The sequence below is a fragment of the Protopterus annectens genome, chromosome 16.part0 (genome assembly GCF_019279795.1).
Source record: "Protopterus annectens isolate FY-2018-M chromosome 16.part0, PAN1.0, whole genome shotgun sequence".
In the NCBI taxonomy this organism is placed as follows: Eukaryota; Metazoa; Chordata; order Ceratodontiformes; family Protopteridae; genus Protopterus; species Protopterus annectens.
In genome coordinates this window covers 295,113,967-295,138,700 of record NC_056750.1, presented here as the reverse complement: position 1 = coordinate 295,138,700, position 24,734 = coordinate 295,113,967, and the positions used below count along the sequence as shown (strand labels likewise).

Sequence of the window (24,734 nt, the reverse complement as noted above, 5' to 3'; positions counted from 1 at the left end):
GTAAGCAACATCAAAGTTGCTGTGCTTTTGCATGACATAATAATCAAGATCAGCTTCATTTTTCTTAAAACATCAGGAACTCAGAGTGTTAAATGCACATCATTTATAAACAAGATACTGAAAATGAGAAAAGCATGCAGCCATCATGAAAGTATGAGTAAAAAAACAATAAAATACCCGCAGTCCATGAGACCCCTGAGGTCCAGAAAGTCCAGCTAAACCAGGTTTTCCTTGTGGTCCTGCCTTTCCTGCTGGCCCAATTACTCCATCATCTCCTTGTTCCCCCTGAAACAAAAGAAAGTGGTGGCTATGGGAAATATTTAGCTATAATTCACGTGTGACATATAAATACATTATTACATTTAGATATAAACTCTTCTGTTTGCAACTTTGTACAACTGTGTTCAAAAAAGAGGCGGGAAAGAATATGTATTCTAGATGGAAGACAAAAATGCTGGTTTTATACTTACCTAGTTTGCCTCAACTGGGCCACTTACACTTAGACTAAATTTCAGTCTGTGAAAAAGTGATTTGGTGTTTGGGAATAAGCTCAAGCTACTGGACAGAATTAGAAGCTTCAGCAAATATTTTTTATGAAGAAGGGCTTTGGAGAGCTACTGCACTTATGGCAAATCTTAGCACTGCTTGTGAGCCCTGGCATTAGAAGTGCACAGAGAGCAATCTGGGGAATAAGACTGGCATGATACTTTGTATCAGTGCCACACTACTTGTCAGTCAGATTCCACAGTATGTTTTGGAAAACTTGGCATGGGATATCTGTTGTTTGGATACTCCTCTGCTGCAGATGGCTGCCACTGAAGTGTGCTAAGTCTGATGCACAAGTGCCTGGTGGATCGCACAAGCTCCTCATCATCCAAAACTATTAATTTTTCAGGAAGCAGCATCAATCAGTTTTAATCTATGACACCTTTTTACAGCAATATATGCACCTATCGACACACAGAAGCTAGATCCATTTCTGGGATTGGTTGTAGTTTTAAATTTACCCATCTACCTGGTAATACAATACAGTGGTCACTCCTATGAATCATGGTACTCTATCTTGCTGTCACTGTGAATGCATGTGGAATCTACTTCACTTACACTAATGTTCAGCCCCAGGATGAGATTCAAGTCATGCGTTCTACCTTGTATATTCTGGCTCTTCACACGCCTACTGTTCCAGTACTGTGGGAAGTACAGGTGTGTTCCAATGTGTAAGACAGCTGGTACAGTTTTTTATATTCTCCTATACACACTACAAATGTGCACCTGCCCCTGTGGAGTATGTCATTTGCTTTTATGCATCCTGGAGTGCTCTGTTTTCTCCTCATCTGCACAATCCTTATGGGCCTTTGCTTTCTGATGGAATTGTACACACATTGCTTTTTTTTTTGGGGGGGGGGTCTGTAGGTGCTGGATAGAGGCATCAAAGTTTGGCCGGCATCAGAGACTGAAACAATACTGATTTTATGAACTTTAGAAAAATGCTCTGACTTATGAATGCAGTCCATTCTTGTTATGGCATTACAAACCCTAAAAATTTACAGAAATGTAAAAAGAGTGAGTAGCTTACTTCAGTAATGACTTACAGCCAGTCCATTTTGATGGTTCTGTATAACTGTCAATACCCACTGATTGCCAGGTAAGATACAGAGGAGGTTTTATAATGCTATGCAATTTTCTCAGTTTAATAAAGGATTCCTGAATTTCTGGAACTTCAAATTCATTCATTTGCATGAGGGTATCTTATGTAAAATATGGGATTAAGTCAGCATTGAAAACTGACTAATTTTCCACGTGACATATCAATACAATCATTCTCAAGTATACTTGTAGAATATTTTTAAACATTGTATGTGTGTTCTTAACCATGTAAGATCTAAATCTCAACTGGTCAAAATGTTTCTTGTAAAAAAAGTCCTGAATCAGTTCCTTAAGCACAGTAAGAATCTGGACTATAGTAATACTGTATATTGGAGATGCACTGAATCTTCATCACAAATACTTTGCTCTAATGTTTTCTCAAACCTAAGGTTTTTCAACTACAATTTTTTTCAAACAGCATCAATCAATCTCAGTTTTACTGGTTCTAGTTAGCTTCTATTCAAGAATTCTCTGGAATTTCCTCTACTGTTTAACTTCAGAGTTGTTCTGCATTATAACAGTAAAAAGTGAATTTTTAACTTCAGTTTCCCACACAGTAATCTATAGTGTCTTCATACTTGCTTTGAAGGTTTGTAAAAAAATCTTTCAGCTAATTCACTGGTTGCTTGATGCCCTGATGCGCTATTATTATTAACAAAATAACAAAAAACTTCTGATATAAAATTGGTTCATTGATCAGTAATGATATGTTAAAAGATAACCTGCATGCAACACACAGTATTTTTAAATAACTAATAATAGTTTGAGACATGAATTTTGCTACTCAAAACTCTCCTAAATATTTCTGATTTGCAACCATAATAATTGAGGACACATTGTTCATAAAAGGCCCTGTAAAGTCATTATCCAAGACGTTCCAACATCTACCCGGATATTCGTATAGGTGACAAGGTGCTTGTCTAGGTATTTTATGTTTCATTGGGCATAGTACACATGATTTGCACAAAAGTATAATTATGTAATCTAACTCTAGACTGCTTTTCTAGCTAGTATTTCAGTTTTGGAAATACTAAAGAAACATCTGCAATGTTCTTCCACTACAACTTTGCTCGGTTTCCATGGAATGACAAACTGATGAGCCTCCATAGGACACAACCATTTTTGTGGAACACTTTTAAACTATCATCTACTTCTGTAGGCTAACCTGTCATTACAAAACCCACTATTTGTGACCACAGCTGGTCTGTTGTAGTTACAAGAGCTATCACTTCAAATTTAACAAGAAAGAAATGGGAATATTTTTCATTCAAAATGTTCATATAATCTTAACTTTTCATTAGCTTTATCTAAAATTTCAGGTAATAGAGTTCCTGAAATCACTTCTATGCTACGAACTTAGAAACTGTATTTTCTGCCTGATAGTTATAAGGTAACAATATAACCTATCTCTAGATTCTTGCTGTTGTCATTGCAGGTAAACTTCTATACTCCCTAAAAGATAATAATGGATTGTGGTCAGTAACCAAATCGAATTTTGTAGTAAAGTGTTTCCTCCCCAGTCTTAGAATATTTTATTGGCAGGAAAAAAGGGTTCCACTCGACCGCGGGGAGGACATGCAGACTCCACACAGGCGCTTCAGCCGAGAATCGTACGGGAGAACCTCTTGCTGTGAGGCAACAATGCTACTGCTGCACCACCGCAGCTTCTATATTAAGAACATTTTGGAGAAAAATTGGAATTTTATTATTGCGGATGAGAATGTGAGGAAAAGATTGCCTCTCACTCCCAATATTGTATTTAGGAGGGGCAGCAATTTGAAGTACCTCTTAGGTAACAACATATTACAAACCCTGAAGACTAAGGGTATGTTTAAATGTGAAGCCTGCAATTTTTGCAGATTCATAGATACTGGTTCCTTGTGCCACATTAATAATACAAATATTGTTTGCAAGGGAAGGTATAACTGCAATTCTAAGGGGTGCGTGTACTTAGCGAAGTGTAATTCCTGCTTAGGTTTCTATATAGGTAAGACGGATAGGAAACTTAAGGAACGCATACATGAACATCAATATGCTATTAGGAACAGGAAAGGATTGGCAGCTCAGACTAGATGCCTTAAAATACCCAGGGTTAAATGATACATGCTCAATAGCTTGCATTCTAAAACTAAGAAATTTGATGAGCTAGTATTTTTATCTTTAGAACGTTATTTTTACCTTTAGAATGTACATTTTGTATAAACTAATGTAGTTTAGGGACATACAGTTTCTTGGTAATTTCAGATTTTATACTAGATCTGTAATTAAGCATTTTATAAGCTGTATTTTAATTATATGTTGTTTGATTGTTTTCTAATTCCCACTGCACCTTTTAAACACCTGACAGTCATGTGATTATTTTGTTAGCTATTTAAATGTGGTGTATTAGTTTTGTTGAATAGTCTGAAGAAGTGGGTATATGTGTGCCCACAAAAGCACTTACTGTCACATTAAATTTTTTTTTGTACCTTTTAGCCTTGGCTAATTTTTATTTTATAATGTTTATGGTGTCTATCTCACAGATACAGATTACAGGGTTTGATTCTCTCCTTTGAGGGGAAACTGGATAGGCTTAAAATGACCCACAAAGGCAACTCATCTATTACGTACCTATGAATCAATGAACCTATTGCACAGGCACCAGTGGCTCTTGATCATAATGTACCAAACACCTTAACACCAGGCAGCACTTATTTACATTTTTAAAGTATTTTGCTCAATTCACTTTTCTAGATAAGGCACATTTCATTTTCTTTATGTATAAATTTAACATAGATTAACACTGTACTTAGTCTGACATGAAGCTTCCATAATAACTAATCAAAGAAAATCCTGAAATCTTTTCATATTATGTGTGCGCGCTGGGGGATCACTTCATAAATGGCCTTCCTTTTGTCTGTGTATGGGTATAGAACTTTCATGTTATTTCTTACTCTCTTTATTATTAAACAGGTGAGTGGGACTGCCCTAGGACTTATTTCCATAACAACCACGTCAAAAGTATAGAAATACAAGATAATATATGAATTTAGCAAAAGAGACATTAAATTTCATAAAAGCTCACAATGCTTTCCTTGTTTAGTACAACGATACTCATTTTTTTTTCACCTTTCAGACTGTAGACATGTAGAACATGACAACATGTTAACATACTTTTCTGCTGGAACTAAAAGTGTCATAGATATTTAAGCACAGGGCTTATCCTGACAAAAAATAAATATGCTGGATGTTTCTTTGTTCCAGGAGCTGTGTATTACTATGTCCATTAACACACTATCTGAAGAAAAGGTGAATTTCTTTTCTAAAAACATTTTCTTGAGTCTGTGTGATCTTAGAGGAAGTATATTTATATATAAGGGATGTTCAGAATATTCTCCATATCAGCAGGTTGCAGCACCACTGCAAAAATGATTTTGCAGTTGTGTGTATATATTTTTTTTATTTATGACAATGTTATGTTTGTATTGCTGTGACATTTACATATTTTATCTGACATGTTTTATTTGTCATATAAGAAGAAAGTGCAGTTGTGTAAATGAAGTTACCATAACAGTAGATGTTCTAATAGATCACTGCTTTGTGTACCCTGAGCTACTTGGGTTATATTCTACCTAGGATATGCCCACCAACCAGTTTTCAAAGCTTCAGATCACCCTCTGTGCTCATTAATTGACAGTGGCCTGAGCGGAACTATATAAAGAGAGCAGTTTGGATGTGAAAATCTTCGGAGTTTTCTTTTCTCAAGAAGGAAAGAATAAACAGTAGTAAAACATATGTAACTATTTACATGAGGATATATGCATCCACACCCTAGGAGTACATCAAAAACAAAACAAAAAAACAAGGGGGATGGAGGGAGGGAATGGCTACTACAACAGTGATCTATTAGAATATCTGCTATTTATTTACACTACTGTACTATGTTCAATATTAGACCACTGTTGCAGTAGCTTAAGCTATTACTATAGCTTTACAACATAAAGGAAGGAAGAAGAAATTCAGAATCCAGGAGTCTCTGAAGAATGGTCCTAGCAAAGTTTCTCCTAGACCTGGAAAAGGAATCCAGTTTGTAATGTTTTGTGAAAGTATGTACACAGGACCAAGTTTCTGTCTCTAGAATATTTCTACAGTCCACCCCTTACCATAAAGCAACAGAAGAAGACAAAGCCTGGAGGAATGGGTCCTAACCCAACCTAGAAGTGGCCTGTTATGGTGAGAACAGCAAAAAAAAAAAAAAAAGTAGCATGAGACAACCATATAGAAATGTTCTGCTTTGCCACTTGCCTTTTTTTCTTGCCTTCATTGTATATATATAGCTGACTGACTTCCTGAAGGATTTTGTTCTGTTCAAGTAGCATCTGAGCTGCTTGTGGACATCCAGAGTATGTAAGATTCTTTCTCGCTTTTTTAAGTTCTGGAAAGAATACAGGGACAATTAATAGATTAGCTTGAGGTAAACTCTGAAGCCATTTTATGCATAAAAGTCCAATGCTGGCATAAACCCCAACTCAAGGGATTTCAAAGAAACACTGTCTTTGTAGAAAATAAGGTATGGATGACTACCATAACAGCTTGTAACTTGGGTACTATTCTTGCAGAAGTCCGAGAAATTTGTAAGATAGTTTTCCAAATCAAGAGCCTCAAATCAGCATGAAGAGCTGGTACAAATAGAAGAACTGTTCATTTTCAAGTATGAAGTTAAGATCCCAAGGAGGGGACACCTGTTTTCTAGACGGATGGATATGTAAAACCCCTTTCAAAAAATGCTTGACTAGAGGACAGGTAGAGGGAGGGGATCTAAGGGCAGACAAGCAGAAATTGCTGAAAAATGAATATTGATAAATGAGGAAGAAAAGTTGGAGGATAATAACTCACAAAAAAATAATCTAGAACCAAAGGCATCTCGTCCTTAAATGGGTAATGGCTTTAAGCACTGTACCGACTAGAAAATCTCTTGCACTTCTATATATAAGATTTTAAAGTAGCAGGTTGTTATATGACTGCTAGTGAAGAAAGTCCACCATTTTTTGCCTTTCTCTACACTACCTCTCTGAAATGAGTTAGAGAATAGTACTATAAAGAACAAACAGAGTGAGTATATGCCCGCACGTGTGTATGGGATTTTATGCTTTTTAGGAAGTAGAGGTATATTATCTTTAATATGCAATTATTTTGATAGTTTCCAGTATGTACAGAGTTAGATCTAGGATGGTGGGACTTAATAACCGTAGGCTGCTTTGCCATGCCTTTTGTAGACACAGAAAAATTGTTGCCTGCATCCTGTACAACATAATAGTTGTCTTATTGGGATGTATCACACCAACAAATGCCCATAGGTTTGTAGGTAGCTAATACACTATTGATCTGTGAGGATCTTAAGAAGCCTAGCCTTACCCTCCCATGGTAGTTCTTGGATCTATATCAGATCAGCAAAAAATCTTTTCAGCGAACAGCTCTTTGCCAAATGCACATTGTCGAAACCTTGCTCAATCGAACGGCCGTTTTAGCGAAAATTTTCCTAGGGGAAAAAATGCTTGGCCATCATCAAGAATTTGCCTTTTTCCCCAATGTAGTGCAATCTTGGAGTGGGTATATTTAGTTAGAGGGGGGGGAAATCCCCCCACTTTGGAGAGTATTAAATTTTGTGAAGTTTTACGTTGGCCAAGCTTTTTTTCCCGAGGAAAAATTTTGCTGAAATGGCCTTTCAACGGAGCAAGGTTTCAGCAAAGAGACGTTTGCTGAAAAGATTTTTCACTGATATAATATAGACCCATAGTTCTTAGCCTTTAAATTTGTGTGTAAATAACCCAGAGATGGCAGAACAAGGATATGTTGAGAGATTTACATTTTGCCTCTATCCATGAGGGACAATAGTGCTAAATGGATGTGGGGGTTGAATTTGCAGTTACTCATGCATTATTCCAAGTTACGCTTGACTAGATTAAAAGAAGCACTTTGTTCTTTTATATCTCCAAATCTTTTGGGTTTCTAATACAATGACAGGAATGGACCCCATTCTTAAGTCAAACTACGATTAAAGTCCATGAAATTAGTATTGTTTCAATCTTTGATGTCAACCAAAAGTGCTCTTCACAGCACCCGCAATGTGCCCAGTAATGACTCCTCCTGCAATTCGTACAGGGTTACATGGATTGGTAACATATCTAAATACAATTGTAGATTATTTTTTATAAGACCTATTGCTCCTACTACTATTGGAACTGTCTGGGTATCTTTATTCCACATTGCTCTTGTTTCTGCCTGAATATCCTGATATTTTATGACTTTTGTTTTCTTTGTATGCAAGACACTGTAATCACTGGGTGCAGCGATTTCAATGATCAATGCTACTTTTGTCTTCTTTTCTTGGACCACTATATCCAGTTTTCTAGCATCTGTCTTTTGAACTGTTGGTAATGGGTGATCCCATGTGATATAAACTTTGTCATTTTCTATGATGCTTTGTGGCTCATGTTTCCAGTGTTTTTCAGCCACTTCAATACCATAATGTTTGCATAATCCCCAGTGCAACAGTCTTGCCACATTATTATGCCTTTCAGTATATAGTCCTTCTGCCATTAATATTTCACAACTAGCAACAAGGTGTGCAACTATTTCCAATTCGGTTTTACAAAACCTACATTTGTCTGTTTCTCCCACATGTTCAATAGACTTTTGTAAACCAGCGTGTACATAGCCCACTATCTTGGGCTGCCAATATTAACCTTTCATCTCTTGGTTTGAATTTGCCTCTCCTTAACCATTCCTGCATTCATTCCTAATCAACATGAGGTTCTTCCAGAAGTTTTCTATACTTGCAACTATATTTATGCTTTATCCACATTTCTTGCCTTCTCATCTCATGCTTCACCTTGTATTCTTTCTTTTGTTTTGGCACATTCAGCTGCTGCCTGATTTTTACCTACTTCTGGTTTGATTTCCATTCCTGCTTGACGCTGATATGCTTCTGCTAAATTAAGCAGTGAAGTCAACTTAGATTTATTCTCCTCATGTTTCAAAACTTTCACTACATTTGGGTCTTGTGAGGTCAGCAGATATGTGTGAGTCCCGCAATTGCAGATCTATACAAGTAATCAGTTTCAAGGAGGCCCATCTCTCCTTCCGAACAGAGACTATATAATCTTGGTATACACTGATTTTTATAAATCATTTGGTGAGCATGAATCATCCTTCTTGTTTTCCTATCTAGTCTATCCAACACGTTTTGGGGCCAGTCAGTCACTCCAAAACTAAGTTAGGTCAGGAAGAGCAAATTGATTTATAGCTTGGATGTTGTTCCTAGATATCAATGGTGTTTTCAGAATTAATTTAAGTCTTCTAAACTATTCCTTACTAAGTTTAATTCAGATTTGCTCATGCTTTATTGCTGATCCTTCATCAATTCCCAAATATTTATATACTCCCTCTTGCTCAAGTTCTTTTATAACACATTCTTATCCCAAACTGATGTTTTCCTGGTGCTGCAGTTTTCCTGCTTTAAAGGTTGCTTTTACACACTTATTAAGACCAAATGGCATTTTTATATCATCTGAAAAAGTTTTGACAACCTGCAGCTGTGCTTTCAGTTCCTCATTTTATGAGCTATACAGTTTTAAATCATCGACAAAGAGAAGATCATAAGTTTTTACACTTTGTTGTTTTCTAGGAGCCAAATTGTAGCCATGGCCCAAGCTGTTAAGTAAACAGCTTAATGGGTTAATGGCAAGGCAGAATAGCAATGGTGACAGAAAGTCATCCTGGAATATCCCCCTTTGAATTTTTATCCCTGGGATAATAATCTGTCCTTTATCGTGGCTTAACTGCAAAGTGGTATGCCACTGTTTCATGGTCACTGTAATATAGTCGATCAGTGTAGGGTGTATCTTATACATTTTTAAGCACTCTTATCCATGAATGCGGGATACTATCAGATGTTTTTTTATAGTCAATCCATGCCATACTTAAATTCTTCCCCCTTTACAGTTCTGCAGCATGACTTTATTTAACAACAAATTATCCTTTGTTCCATAATGACTTTCTTTTATTGCCCTTTTGTTCTACTGCCATAATTGTGTTTTCTTCTAAATGACTATAAACCCTGCCAGCATCAATTTCTGTGTATAGTTTATATGTAGATGGAAGGCAAGTTATTGGTCTATAATTTTTAGAGTAGCTTGCAGGTTCACTCTTGAGTAGAAGCATTGTTTACCCTGTTGTTAGCCAGGTTGTTGTCTGTTTGGGGTGCGCATATAAATAGTTCTTATTCATGGCTAAATCTTCATGAAAAGATGTTAATACTTTTAACCAAAAGTTAGATACTGCATCTGGGGCTGGGGTTTCCAATTAAAAGCTTTTCTTAACTTTATTTCAATCTCCCTGGCTGTTACTTCATCCCATTTCATATCCTGCACCTTTAAACTTCTTATTCTTTCTTTTACTTCTTCTATCCATTTAGCATCTTTGTTATGTTCCACAGGATCTTCACAGATACTTCTTCAAAATGTATCTATTTCCTCTTTTTTTGGCGGTCTTTCAATTCTTTTTACCTTATTTCCCAATTCTCTGTAAAACTTTTTTGGGTCATCAATAAATTACTTACTTTGTACTTTTCCTTTATATTTATCTGTGTATATCAGTCTTGACTGTCCCACCTCCTACCATAAACCAACAATGAATAAATCTTTTGAAAATTTTCACACACCTTAAGTATGGATGCTGATGTACACATGTGCTTTCTAAATGCCCTAAGTGGAAGCATGACCTGGCACCATGACTGCCCCCATCTGCTGCAAATAATAAACCCACTGATATATGAACCTATTATTCTTCAGCATGAACTCTGCTAGCACTAATAGAACCTTGCAAAGAACATCTGAAAAATGCAAAGTGAAGCAATCAGTGCAGTCTGTTCAATCCTTCATCAAGTTCTATCTAGAATAAAGTAAGATAACATCATATGTAACCTATTATATCTTCTCTGTTTTGCCTTTTTCATTGTCTCCATGGTCTGTCGATCATCAGTCCCATCTTAGCCAAACATCCCATTTATTTCCCATTACTGGGATAAGGATCAACCAGGACAGGGCATCATTCAGACAGCCATTGGGGTGGTTTAATTTTTTCCCTTTATGCTGCCCTATCCCCTGCATGCACCCAGCTAATCTCTAAAGAGTTGTGAAATGAGCTACAGCAAAAGGCATCTCCTCACTTCTACAAGGGGAGTTTCTTCTCAAGCAACTGCAATTTCTCCTTAAAGCATAAGTGGTGTTTTGTTACTGGGGAGACTGCATCACCACCCTGGAGGGAGAGGCAAATGTGCTACAACGTTTCATTCCTCCACCTCCCTGCATGGTTAAAACCCTAGTCACTTGAACTGCAATCAGCATGTTGTCCTCTGTGCCACAGAACCAGACTAACATTTCTCCTTCTTTAATGTCAGCCTTGTGCAATTTTTTTTAAATTATTTAAATGCATTGGGTTGAAATGCTTTTTTTATTCTGATGAAGTCTTGGGATTGAGCACCGACGAAAGCGCTGAATAAATTGTGGTTTGTGTTCACCTGTGCACCTTACTGCTCTTTTTGTTTTTCTTAGTTTGGATCTTTGTGTCTTTTTTTTTTTTGGTTTACAATGGAGCAAGAGGCAAGGGTGGATGCTAATACCAATGATTCCCTTCACGATTTGGTAACATCAATTGGGAACCTGTCAACACTAATCGAGGTGGTGACTGAACAACTCTCGGGGTTTGGAAAAACCTTATTTCCTGGTCCAACAACGTTTGGGACTATGAGTGCGACTAACATTGGATTAAACACTTGTTTGACTGATTCTCAAGCATCTACTATCCCTCCTGGGCAGGGGGAGCCCGGGTTTACTAGCAACAACCCAAACGGGACTATCCATTGGTTCTAATACAGGAATAGGAGATAACAACAATGTAAGCAGGAACTTCAGCCAGCAAGGGGATATCCACTTGCCGTTTTCATTTTTGGAATGGATACAGGAGGGTGCAACAGACGATTTTGTTAACTCTAATCATCGAGTTAACTATGGAACTTTGGATGAACAGATAAAAACTTTTGAACATGAGGTTTTGAATCTTCGTAAGCTTCAAACCGAAAACAGTTATTTGAGGGAATGCCTATGTAGGGAACAGATACTGAAAGGCCTGCAAACCTGGAAATTTTCCACTGGTTTAACAAACGGCTCAGACTTATATAAAGAACTTATTACCATGTTTAATTGACATAGATGTGAACTTCTTGAGGCACTGGTAAGAGACAATGAGAAAAGATAAACTGTTTAAAAACAAAAGTTGATATGCTCAATTAACGAATTAACAAAGACTTGTGTTTCAATTCTAAGATCAATGACTAGAGTTGTTTTTGTTAATGTAGATAAAGTTATTTTGACAATTAAAAATAAAAAGTAAAGAAGTTAAATAGGGATAATAATAATTATGAGCGGGGCATTACTTATCCACTCCCTAATATTAATGGTGTACAAACTAATGATGAAGGGGACAACCAAGACATTGAAAAAGGTGTTTTAGATGAAACCATAGATGAGATCAAGAACAGTGGGCAGGGGGCCCCTTTAGGGGAACCTTTGAGGAGGTCTGAATGCCTGCAGAATCAAAGACAACAGAGGGGGGGGAGACAGAACAATGGACAGAGAACAGACAATGGGAATTATCAAGACTCCTATCCCTGCAGGGGAGACCCCAATGGGGGAGGGGGAGCACTAGCGAGGAGGTAGACACTGATTTAAGTATTGATTTTAACACTGACTTTATTAACCGATGTAATATTGTGACTAATAACTACCGTGACTTCAAAATATACAACTTGAGCACAGTTGCTATCATGAAACAGTGGGCAGAATTGTTTCAGAAAGTACTGAACTTTGTCCCAGTCAGAAAACCCAGAATTGAGAATTCATTACTTGAACTCAAGCTATTTGTCAAGAAATTGAATCTTAGACTATATTTTGATAGTGGCATACAGTGCAAACAGAGACTTGCAAAAAAACTAGCATGTTCAATCCACCTCTGCATCCCATTTCACAAGTGTTTGAGAGTCTTTGTGCCAACCAGATAAGACAAGTCTACTCAGTACAATTTAACAGGTGATGATGAAGAGTTGTTAAAGAACATTATTGGGGAAAAAAAGTATTAGAATCATGAAACCAGATAAGGGGGGGGGGTGGACTTGTGGTCATGGATCAGAGAGTATATATTGAGAAGATGTTAATGCATTTGTATTGTGATACATATGAAGAAGTATTGGTCAATCAGTTAAATACTGCTTATAGAAACACTGACATTATACTTAATGACCTTTTATTAGACAACCAGATTACCATCACAGAGTTAAATTTTATGCAACAGGAGAACCCTCGTACCCCCATGATATTTGGAATACCTAAGATCCACAAGTCCACTACTGATCCCCCCTTAGACCTATCGTGGATGCAAAGGCATCCAAGACATTCTCCATGGCTAAATTTATACACTCAAACTTTAAAGATGTTCTAAAAAACTGTTCCCACATTTTAAAGGACTCTTGAGACTGTATTAAAAAAATACATGCTAGTATGTATTCAGACCAACTAATTTTGGTTACAACTGATGTCAAAGATCTGTTCACTGTAATCCCCCATAATGAAGGCATCATGATGTTCTATGATTTCCTATGTAGAAATACCAACTTAAGACATTCTAGGGTATTGATGTATAAAACTGTAATGGACCTTATACTTAAAAACAATTTTATCCTCTTTGAAGGCCAATTATTTAAGCAAAAAACTGGGGTCGCTATGGAGGTGGTGTGTGCCCCCCTTTTTGCTAATGTAGTACTAGCTGAATGGGAAACATTCATGGTGTTCAAATCGGAATTATTCAGGCACTGTAAATTCTATGGGCGTTACCTAGACAACATACTTATTTCATGGGAAGGATCTCATGATGCACTGCAGGAATTCTTTATTTTCTTGAATTCTAGTACCCACTTTTTGAAATTCACCATGGAAACCAATGAAGACATGATTCACTTTTTAGATATTGCCATCTACAAGGATAGGGGTAAACATTCTTTCATTTCCACCCTTTATAGAAAGCCAACCTACTCGAATGCCCTGTTGCATTTTGACAATGGGAATCCTATTCACCAAAAGAGATCTTTGGTGAAAGGTCAAGGAGTTAGATTGGCGAGGATGGTCAGTAATTACAACATGTTTTTGAATGAGGTGAATACACTAAAAGACATGTTAAATAGACGTGGTTACCCAATACAGTTCACTGATCCCATTTTGAATGAGGTTATCAAAAAGAGGTTGGAAGGAAATTTTTTCCCATTATTAGGTAAGGTCTTTGAGGAGGACAGGTTGGTAATAGAGGGGACTGGACTTGGTGCAGTGACAAGGAAACCCTTCCAGAATGCAATGGTTTTATCATTCAACCCCCTTTACGGGAAAATTAAAGAACTTATTAACCAAAACTGGGTGTTGTTTGATAGTGACCAAGAATATAAAAACAAACTAGGGGCAAAACCACTGGTAGTTTACAAAAAAGACATGTCTTTTAAAAATTTATTGGAAATAAATGGACCAAGTGAAATAAAAGGATGGATGAGAAAATGTGGTCAGTGTATGCAATGTCCATACATTTTAGAGAATGATTCCTTTTATATTCTGGGTTATGGTAGGGTTATCCTGAAACAGAGATTAAACTGTGCTAGCAAAAGTTTGGTATACGCAGCTATTTGCCAGCAGTGCCAACATTTTTATATAGGAAAAACCACCAATAGCTTTAATAAAAGTATATACCAACATTTGTATGATTTAAGAAGAAACAACATCAATAATGCACTTTGTAAACATATAAGGGAGTTTCCTGAACATCAGTTCAAATTTAGTGCCATAGAACATGTCTGTAACGAGGGGAGAGGGGCCCTATAGAGTTATTCCTTGAATATAGGGAATTAATATAGCAACTTAGATGTAATGCCACCTATCCTCCAGGGCTGAATGAAATGGTTTCCATTTCCAGCCTTTTGAAAGTAACAGCTGATTTCCATATGTAGGGCGGTTGCTGAGAATACTCCATGTGATAAACCTTTCTTAAAATATATATATTTTGTATTAAATTGTTTTATGAAATATATTTATTTTTGTACATTACAAAGTTAACATGTGGATGTTTTAAGCTTGTTTTTTTTGTAATGTAATTATGGAAGGGATATTCGTGCTCTGTTGTCTTAACATCAGTTTTAGGGTTGTTGCTGCTTTTAAATTCTGACTATGAGATGTTTTTAATAATGAATTAATTACCCTATTAGTGATGTAAAACGAAGCAATGTTGTACATATTTAAATGCATTGGGTTGAAATGTTTTTTTATTCTGATGAAGTCTTGGGGTTGACTACCAATGAAAGCGCTCAATAAATTGTGGTTTGTGTTCACCTGTGCGCCGTACTGCTCTTTTTGTTAGACAGTTCCAAAATAAAATATAGAACAGTTGTGTAAAATCTTACCATAACCATAGATGTCCATCTCTTCTATATGTTGCAGTATTCATAACATGAGGGAGTCTGTTGCAGGCTGTCCTGAACGTCTGGCCAGTATACAAAAGTCTAAAGCTACTGTCAGGTATGTGCAACGTCACACATAGGTCCCCATCCAACGTTGGCCATAAAGTGACATCAGGTATAAAGTAGACATTGGCATGTACCATCCTCAGAACTGAATGCCCCAGGAAGAACACCAGCCTGAGATAAACTGAGATAAACACACATCCAGAAATCAAACAAGCATTGGGGGAAGGAGGGAGGGATAGCATACTGCAACATATAGAAGAGAAAGACATCTATGGTTATGGTAAGATTTTACACAACTATTATATGTCCTTCAGTTTATATACTGAAGTATTCATAACATGAAGGAGAATACCAAAGTTCATGCAGAGGAAAGAGTGGGAGGAGGGGCAGTAGCACTCTCTACAAACCCCTGAAGAATAGCCCTGGCAAAACCAGCTCTAGGTCTAGAAATATCATCCAACTTGTAATGTTTAGTGAAAGTATGGACTGAAGACCAAGTAGCTGCTTCCAAGACAGAGGAAGTATCCAGACCTTTGAAAAAAGCACCTGAAGAAGACACAGCTCTTGTTAAATGAGCCTTAACTGGAGAGTTTTTCCATGAAACACATAACAAAAGGAAAAAGCCTTAGAGATCCAAGTGGAGATCGTCTGCTGGAAACAGGCTTCCCCAGAGCCCTGGGATGATAAGACACGAAAAGACAATCAGAGTTCCTGACAGACTTAGTTTTATCCAAATAAAATCTAAGTTGTCGATGCACGTAAAAGGTGTGTAAAATCCTCTCGCTAAAAGATTGTGGAGAGGGAAAGAAAGAAGGCAAATTAATAGATTGGTTAAGTGACAACTCATTCACCACCCTCAACATAACAGAGGGATTAATACATAGAGAAACCCTATCCTTATGGAAAACAGTGAAGGGAGAGGAAGCCATAAGGGCCTGAAGTTCTGAAACCCTTCTGGCTGAAGTTATAGCCAAAAGTAGCACTGTCTTCCAAGTGCAATGTTGAAGAGTAGAGGAAAAAAGAAGTTATGTACTCACCATAACATTCCATGTGAGTTGTTCCATCTCGCCTTCATTCTTCACTGATGGGACACGGCCATTTAACAAAACTCAAAGATTACCAGTAGCTCGAGACCAAGCCCCTTATCCCATGATGCATTTCTGGAATTACCTCAGATCTTGACTGCTGCGTGTACCATATCCTTGTAAGAGGACTAATCTCCCCAGACAGGAAGAAACATTGAATAACCAGGATGAAGTCAGTCTTCAGGTCATCCATCAGCCAGGTGGGGGAAGGAGGGAGGGATGTGAGAATGAAGGCGAGATGGAACAACTCACATGGAACATTATGGTGAGTACATAACTTCTTTATGTGAAGTTGTTCAATCTCACCGTTCATTCTTCACTGATGGGTAGCGTCCCTAGCACCCTAAATCCTGGGTGGCTCATGGTAGTACATTTTTCAGGACCGTAGAACCAAAGGAAGCCCTGTCCCTGGAGGCTTTGTCCACTTTGTAATGAGTGATAAAAGTGTGAGGCTTAGACCAAGTGGCTGCAGCACAGATATTGTCAAGAGGTAACTTGGCTTGAAAAGCCAAAGAAGTAGAGACTGCTCTGGTTGAATGCGCCTTCACTTTATGCAACAAAGACCTATTAGCAGATGAGTAAGTGTAGGTGATACAATCTGAAAGCCACTTAGAAAGGGTTGTTTTAGCCACTGGTCTACCTTTTCTGGCTTCAGAGAATGAAACAAAAAGTTGGTCTGACTTTCTGAAGTCTTGTGTTCTGTCCAGATAATATCTAAGCTGTCTGTGAACATCAAGTTTGTGCAGCATGTATTCTAAATTGTTGGTATGGTTGGGGAAAAAAATGGGCAACTCAATAACTTGATTTATGTTTGTCTCAGAACATACTTTAGTCAAAAAAAGAAGGGTTAGTCCTAAGGGATACTCTGTCAGAATGAAAAATCATATAGGGAGGCTTGATAGATAATGCCTGAAGCTCTGACACTCTGCGGGCAGAAGTAATGGCCACTAGAAAAATAGTTTTCCATGACAGGAACTTGAGCTCACAAGATGATGCTGGTTCGAAGGGAGAAAGAATAATACAGGAAAGCATGAAATTCAAGCTCCAGGGAGAATAAGGAGTCTTCACTGGAGGTCTCATGTCAACAGTACCTTTAAAGAAGGCCTTGAATAACTGGTGTTGCATAATATTCAGTCCATCAATACCTAGATGGAAATTAGATATAGCTGCTAAATGGACCCTAACGGTAGCAGCTGCAGCTCCTTCATGAAAAATCTCGGTTAAGAATTCTAGAATGGATGACAATGGAGCTTGGTAAGTATTAAGGTTTTTGTTAGAAGCCCAAATGGAAAATCTTTTCCACTTACTCCAATACAATTTTCTGGTGGAAGGTTTGTAGGAAGCCAAAAAAATTTGACTCGTGTCATCTGAAATATTATGAAGCCTGGCTATACTGGGAACTGGAGCAGCCAAGCAGTTAGCTTCAGTGACTGCAAGGAAGGATGGAGGTCCCCTGACGGGTATGTCAGAAGGTCTGGAACTGAGTCCAGGGTCCATGGATCCTCCAAAAGATGATGGTAAAGAAATGGAAACCAAATCTGCTGAGGCCAGTGAGGAGCTATAAGAATGACAGTCCTTCCCAGCGACTTCGCTTTCTGTAAAAATCTGGGTATCAGTGGAATTGGGGGAAATGCATAGAGGAGACCCGGGGGCCAGTCGTGTACAAGTACATCCCACTGGGGTTCTCCCAGAGGGGGGGATCAGGGCAAACTAGCTTCTGCATTTGGGGATGATGTGGCTGGCAAAAAGACTGCAGCAAGGCTGGCCCCATTTGCGGAAAATCCTGTCCGCAATCTCCTGTTTGAGGGACCACTCATGTGGCAACAATATTGCCCTGCTCAGCTTGTCCGCTATCAAGTTGGATCTCCCCGGGGTGTGCATTGCCAACAGAAAGTGCTGGAATGACACAGCCCACTGCCAAACTCTGATGGCTTCTCGGCAAAGGGGGTGAGACTTGGTCCAGCCCTGTTTGTTCAAATACCAGACCACTGACATGTTGTCTGTCTGTATGGCAATTGTCCCTAGAGGGAGAGAGTCCCGAAAGCACTGCAACGCCAGAAGTACCACTCTCATCTCTAGGACATTGATATGAAAATGTGATTCTTGATCCGTCCATGTGCCTTGGGCAGTCTTTCCCTGAAAATGCCCCCCCCCCCCTCAACCTATCAGGGAAGCGTCCATGGTCACAGTGGCTACTGGAGGGGGAAGTACAAAGGGGTGTCCTATTGTAACATGTAGAGACATCAACCACCACAGAAGAATCCTCTTGCAAGAGTTTGTAATCAGAATCATATGGTTCATTGGCAACTCCTGGTAAGACTACTGAGTGAACAGGAACCACTGAAGAATCCGCATATGCATCCTCGCCAATGCAATGGCTAAAATTGCTGTCGCCATAAAATCTAGTACTTTCAAGACCTCTGCGTCTGGAGCTCTGTTCTTTGAAACCAGTGATGTGATGTGTTGGCGAAGAATTGATACCCTTTTGACTGGAAGACGTAGAGTGGTGGTTGAAGTGTCTAACTCTGCCCCTATAAAGACGATATGCTGCAATGGCGACAAGGCAGACTTTTCGAAGTTGAACGTAATGTCTAAGTGGTTGCAGAGTGTCAGAGTGGATTCTGTTGCCTGAATCAGTTGATGCCTGGTGGTGGAGGTAAGGAGACAATCGTCTACGTATGGAAACACCTGGAATTCTAGATGCCTCAAGTTAGCCGTGACCACTGCAATACATTTGGTAAACACTCTGGGGGCTGTAGTGAGACCAAAGGGCAGGGCTCAAAACTGGTAGTGACTGGTTCCCAGCCGGAAATGCAGATGATCTCTGGATGGTCTGGCCATTTTTATGTGGTAGTATGCATCCTTGAGATCGATCGAGCACATCCAATTGTCCTTCCCTAAAAAGGGGAGTATGGACTGAAGCATGACCATCCAAAACTTCTCTTTTTTTACAAATTGGTTCAGTTTGCTGACATCCACAATGGGTCTCCAGTCCCCTGTTTTCTTTGGAACCAAAAAGAATCTTGAGTAAGTTCCAAATCCTGTTTGGTCTGCTGGGACTGCTTGGATGACTCTTTTTTCTAGCAACTTGCGGACCTCTATGGTTGCTTGTTCCCTGTAACTGGGTAGAACGTCCGGGATTCTCTTGACGGGAATAGGTGGAGTGGAGAACGGTATGAAATACCCTCTGGAAATGATGCTTTTTACCCATCTGTCATTTGTGATACCTAACCAGGCTTCTGAGTACAAAGATAAGTGATCCCTGACCACCTCCAGAACAGGACAGTTGGGTCTCCTCTCACGAGCGCTGATAGGGTTGGCCAGAACAATGATCTCTGTCACCCTGGTGTTGTGGACCTCCCTCTGCTGCGAGGGTGGCATCTTCCATTATTACCCCCTCCTCTGCCCCTGGAGGGGGGTTCTCCACGTGTGTCCTGAAAGGCTCCTTGGGCTTTCCGGAACCACATCTTCCCTCCCCTTTGGCCTTTGGGAAAAGGCCGAGTATGGATGGAAAAATGGACTTCCACGGCAGACAGAGTCTTTCCCTCCTATTCACACCTGGTCAATGTTTCCTTTACCTTTGGCCCAAACAAGGATGAGCCGTCAAATGAGGTGTTTACAAATGAAGACTTGAAAGACTCCGCAAAGGAACAGAGGTGCATCCAGGCATGCCTGCAAAGAGCAATCCCTGTACCTGCAGCCCTACTCAAACCATCAGCCGCACATGATATGAAGTGCATGGACGAGTTCACAATGGAATTAAGGGTAGCAAGCTGGGCCAAAACTTTGCCAGAGATGCCTGCAGCTACAGTATCCTGAAGAGAATCTCCCAGCTCCTTAAGGAGATCTCTTTGCAGTCTGGTAAAATGGGTCAGATAGTTTAGTGATCGCAGAGTGAAAGTTGCTGAACTGAACATGCATTTCCCATATCTATCCATGATCCTGGACTCTCTGTTAGGAGAATGGATAGACGCAGATGTTTCTGACAATTCCTTCTTTGTGGCCGCCGCCACCACCATGGCATCAACAGAAACTCCTTTGGACAGAAAGGATTTATCGACTGGGGCAGAAATAAATTTATTAGGCCTCCGAGGGACAGGCTCCATGGACTCCGGCGACTCCCACGCCCTATGAGAGACCAATTGCATAAGCTCATCGTAGGGTGGAGACACCCAGGAGGTGGAAGGTTGAGACCCAAAAGCCTTCAGAAGAACCGATTCGTCCTCAGTAGGGCTTTTGGACTGCCACTTACCCCTCTGCTTAAGGATTTCAAGTATCTCCGCAAAGGAGATATCCTCAGAGGGGGATTGAGGGGACCCTTCTGACTCCTCCAAGTCGGTGTCAGATGTCAGGGAGTCCTGTGGAGAGTCCAAGTGCCTCCTCTTGCACAGTCTCTTTCTGGGTACTTCCTCAGTGGGGACTCCTGGGAAGTCTCAGAAGAGCAGGGAGCACCCAGTGGGGCTACCTGAGGCTCTGGGTCTCTACCCTTGGGATGATCGATGGTAGCAGAAGTGGACACAAGCACTTTAAGGGAAGAAGAAGCCAAACCTGATGATGAGGATGTCTTTGGAGACAACACCTGCCTCATGGCTTTGAAAGCACCACGGCTCCAATGAGAAGGAGTCGACAGACACGAAGGGATCGCGATCCCCTTCCACACTGATGCCGTGGGCTCTGAGCCCAAGGTAGGAGCTGAGCTCACCCGAGCCGAAGCCCCAAGAGGAAGAGTTGGCACCAAGTCAGTGCGACTATCCTCCCCGGATCTGACAGGGGAGCATCACCTCCTAGGGTCCCCGGTCGGCACCGAGGATGTCCGAGCAGATGCAGCCAATGATACTGGAACAGCCGTCGGCTCCAAGGGTTCTACAATCATCAAGTTGGCCTCCTCTGGCTCCGAAGGACCGGTACGGCTTGGAGGAGGAGTAGTCAAGTCAGGAAGTGTGGTCTTCAGTTCCGATGCCCAGGTCAGAGCCGACAACAATTTAGCTAGGCCTGGTGCCGTTAAAAGCTTCTGTACCAGTCGATCCATGTCCGAATCAAAAAGGCTAACCGATGACCTGGAAGAAAGCACCGATGGTGCCGACTGGAGAAGTGGTGAAGAGGGAGTCTCAGAGACCGGTACCAAGCCAGAGTCCCGGCTCCAAAAAGAACAGACTGTCGGCTCTGAAGGCTGTGGAGCCGAAGTCACAGAATACTCCACTTTACTTGATTTTTTTGATTTAGACTCCGAGGAAGATTTTGAGGATTTTGATGATTTGCTGGCCCCATCCTGGTCAGACAAAGCTTCTACAAAGGGGTGCTTAAGTATACCTTGATCTAGGAGTTTCCTCTTCCTCTCAGCCAGCACCCTAGTAGAAAAGGAGTGTCAGATACTGCATGACTCCTGAAGGTGCACCTCACCCAAACAATAAATGCACTGAACATGTGCATCTGTCACCGACATTTTTTGACCGCAGGCTGGACATTTTTTGAAGCCAGTCTTCAGATGTTTCTCCTTATCTTCAGACATAATATCTAATTAGAAAAATAACCACTATAAGACTATCAACAACTTTGACAACAAATGCCTAAAGGGCCACTCTAAATATAATACAATAGAGAATAAATATATTCTCCTAACTGTTCTAAACTATTCCAAACTATTAAGGCCGACGCCAAGAAGCAACAAGTCACGCAAAATGTAGCAAGTTATAAAAGGGAAAGGGGAACACTTTTAACAGTCTAACTCTATCTAAGCAATAGATATGTAAACATATACAAGAGAAATATGAAGAAAAACTTGCAAATATGTAGAAAAACCCACAAAAAGTCTCGAGCAACACTGGAAACCAAGAGATCAGTGCCGCTGCAAACTAGATCTGAGGTAATTCCAGCAATGCATCATGGGATAAGGGGCTTGGTCTCGAGCTACTGGTAATCTTTGAGCTTTGCTAAACGGCTGTGTCAGAGCCGAGAATCAGCTCCGAACCCATCTGTAAAGAATGAATGGCGAGATTGAAAAACTTCACATCTGATGGCTCAAAGAGAGGCAGCATAAGCTTTTCTAAGACAAAATTAAGATCCTAAGGAGGTGGAACTGGTTTCCTTGGTGGCCTGATATGAATGATACCTTTTAGAAAAAGCTTGACTTTCAGTCCTGAAGCCAAAGGAGAGGCCATAGCCAGACAAGCAGAGATGGCTGAGAGATAAGCTTATACTGAAGAGAAAGATAATCCAGTCTTCAGTAATTCTCACAGATAAGACAAAACCACAGGAATATCCACAGGCGCTGGATGCAGGTTTTGAGAAAGATACCAGATGGAACACTTCTTCCATTTGGATAAGCAGGATTTTCTAGCATTAGGTTTCCTGGCCTCCTGCAGAACTTTCAGCACGTCCTCAGAAAATAGGTGTCTGAAAGGAATCAAAACCCTATCACCCACAGTGTCAGATGAAGAGTCGACATTTGTGGGTGCATCAGGGATCCCTTGTCCTGTGTGAGTAGATCCACCCTGTGAGGTAATTTGTGAAGACTGCCTTTGACTAAAAGCAGAAGAAAGGAGAACCAATGTTGTCTTGGCCAAAAGGGAGTCACCAGCAAGAATTTTGGTTGGTTCTGTTGAATCTTTAACAGAACTTTCTATAGAAGGGGGAAGGAGGATAGGGCATCCACCTTCCATGCCACAGGATAGGGAACTCTGACACAAAACTTTGAAAGTTGTCTGTTCAGAGGGGAGGCAAAACGATCTACTTGAGGAGTAGCTCACCGGTGAATAATGGGAAAAATACATCAGTGTGTAACATCTGCTCATGGGATTGAGTCATGGACCTACTGAGTGCGTGTGCCACAACATTCTGACTGGAAGGAATGCAAATTGCCTGAAGAGTTAGCTGATACTGAGTAGCCAACTCCCAAGCCATGAGAGCCAACCTGCACAGGAGATATGACTTGCCCCCCACCCCTCATGTTGACATACTAAAGAACAGTGGTGTTGTCTGTGAACCACTTCAGAGGCCCTGGAAGAAAAACAGGATGAAAAATTTGCAGGGCCAAAATGAGAGCTCTCATACCCTTTAAGTTTAAATGTTCCTTCATTTGGGAAGGAGACCACATGCCTTGAACCTTCCAAGAAGTGAAGACTGCCCCCACCTAGTGTCTGAGTCATTTATGAATAACTCCTGAGATGGAAGACAGGGATGGAGAGAAAGCCCTGGATTCAAGGTAACCCTGTTGAATCCACCACTGAAGTTCTTTTTTCAAGCAAGGAAGGAGAGGAATAACAAAATCCAGTGGATGAATATGTTGCATCCAGACTGACCTGAGGTACCACTGGAATTTCCTCATGTGAAGTTTGGCTAGAGGTAACATGGGAATAGTAGATGCCATGAAGTCTAGAAGGTGGTGGAACTCCCTGGCTGTCAGAAAATGAAGTGGAATAATGGTCTGGAAGAAGGCGGTGAGACAGATGACTTTCTGAAGAGGCACTTTGTCTGTCTGTATTCTGCATCCTAGGAAGACATGGTCTTGTGAAGGAGTGAGAAAAGATTTTTAGAAGTTTATAGAAAAGCCTAATCTTTTCAGAAGAGAAACTGTGAAACAAAGGTTCTCTAACAAGATGTCTGGTAAGGAGCCTGGAGAAGGAGGTTGTCTGCGTATGGAAAGATTTGAATACCCCTGAGTCTGCAGAATGCAATCATAGGAGCTACGCATTTTGTGAAGACCCTTGGTGCCACAGACAGACCAAACGGCAAGGCAGAAAATTGAAAATGTGAGGAAGCAATAGCAAAGTGCAGAAATTTCCTGTAAAAAGGATGAATAGGGATGTGAAGGTAGGTATTCGTGATGGCTAGAGACACCATAAAGGCCTGTGGGAAAATGAGAGGAAGCAGGGCGTTTAAAGAAAGCATATGAAAGGTTGGAACCTTCATCAAGGTGTTTAGATGTGAAAGATCTAGAATCGGTTGCCAAGGACCATCTTTTCTGGGGAAAAGGAACATTCTTGAGTAGAATCCCTTTCCCCTTTCAGAAAAAAGTACTTCTTTAATGGTTCCTTGAGAAATCAAGGTTTGAATCACCTGTGGAAAAAATTCCAGCTGGTCTCTTGGGGGTTGAGGAATGCCACTGTAGGAAGGAAGAGTCTTCCATACCATGAAGTATCCTCTGTGGATAACAGAAAGAACCCAGAAGTTTGGGTGATCAGTTTTCAAGCAGGGAGAGGCAGGAAAAGATGTAAGGATAGGGGGATGTGGCTGCAAAGAGTTTTGCAGTCACAGACTACCTGGCTTGATAGGAAAAGGCTCCTTCTGAACAGGAGAAGAAGTAGAAGACATCTTGGCATTGTAAGGTTTTCTAGCACTCCTTTTACCCCTGGATGGAGAAGGTCTGAACTGCATCCTAACAAAGGGAGTTTTAGAGGGGTAGTTTTTTT

At 40.1% G+C, this 24,734-nt stretch overlaps 1 protein-coding gene across 1 annotated transcript in view; it reads right to left on the bottom strand.

The window, feature by feature from the left end:
• Positions 1–24,734, bottom strand: part of LOC122790588 (collagen alpha-1(XXVII) chain-like) — a 1,538,899-nt gene that overhangs the window by 495,575 nt on the left and 1,018,590 nt on the right. Inside the window, exon 27 of the mRNA XM_044058114.1 lies at positions 178–285. Within this exon, the coding sequence (XP_043914049.1) occupies positions 178–285 (108 nt within the window). The remainder of the gene's footprint in view (positions 1–177; positions 286–24,734) is intronic.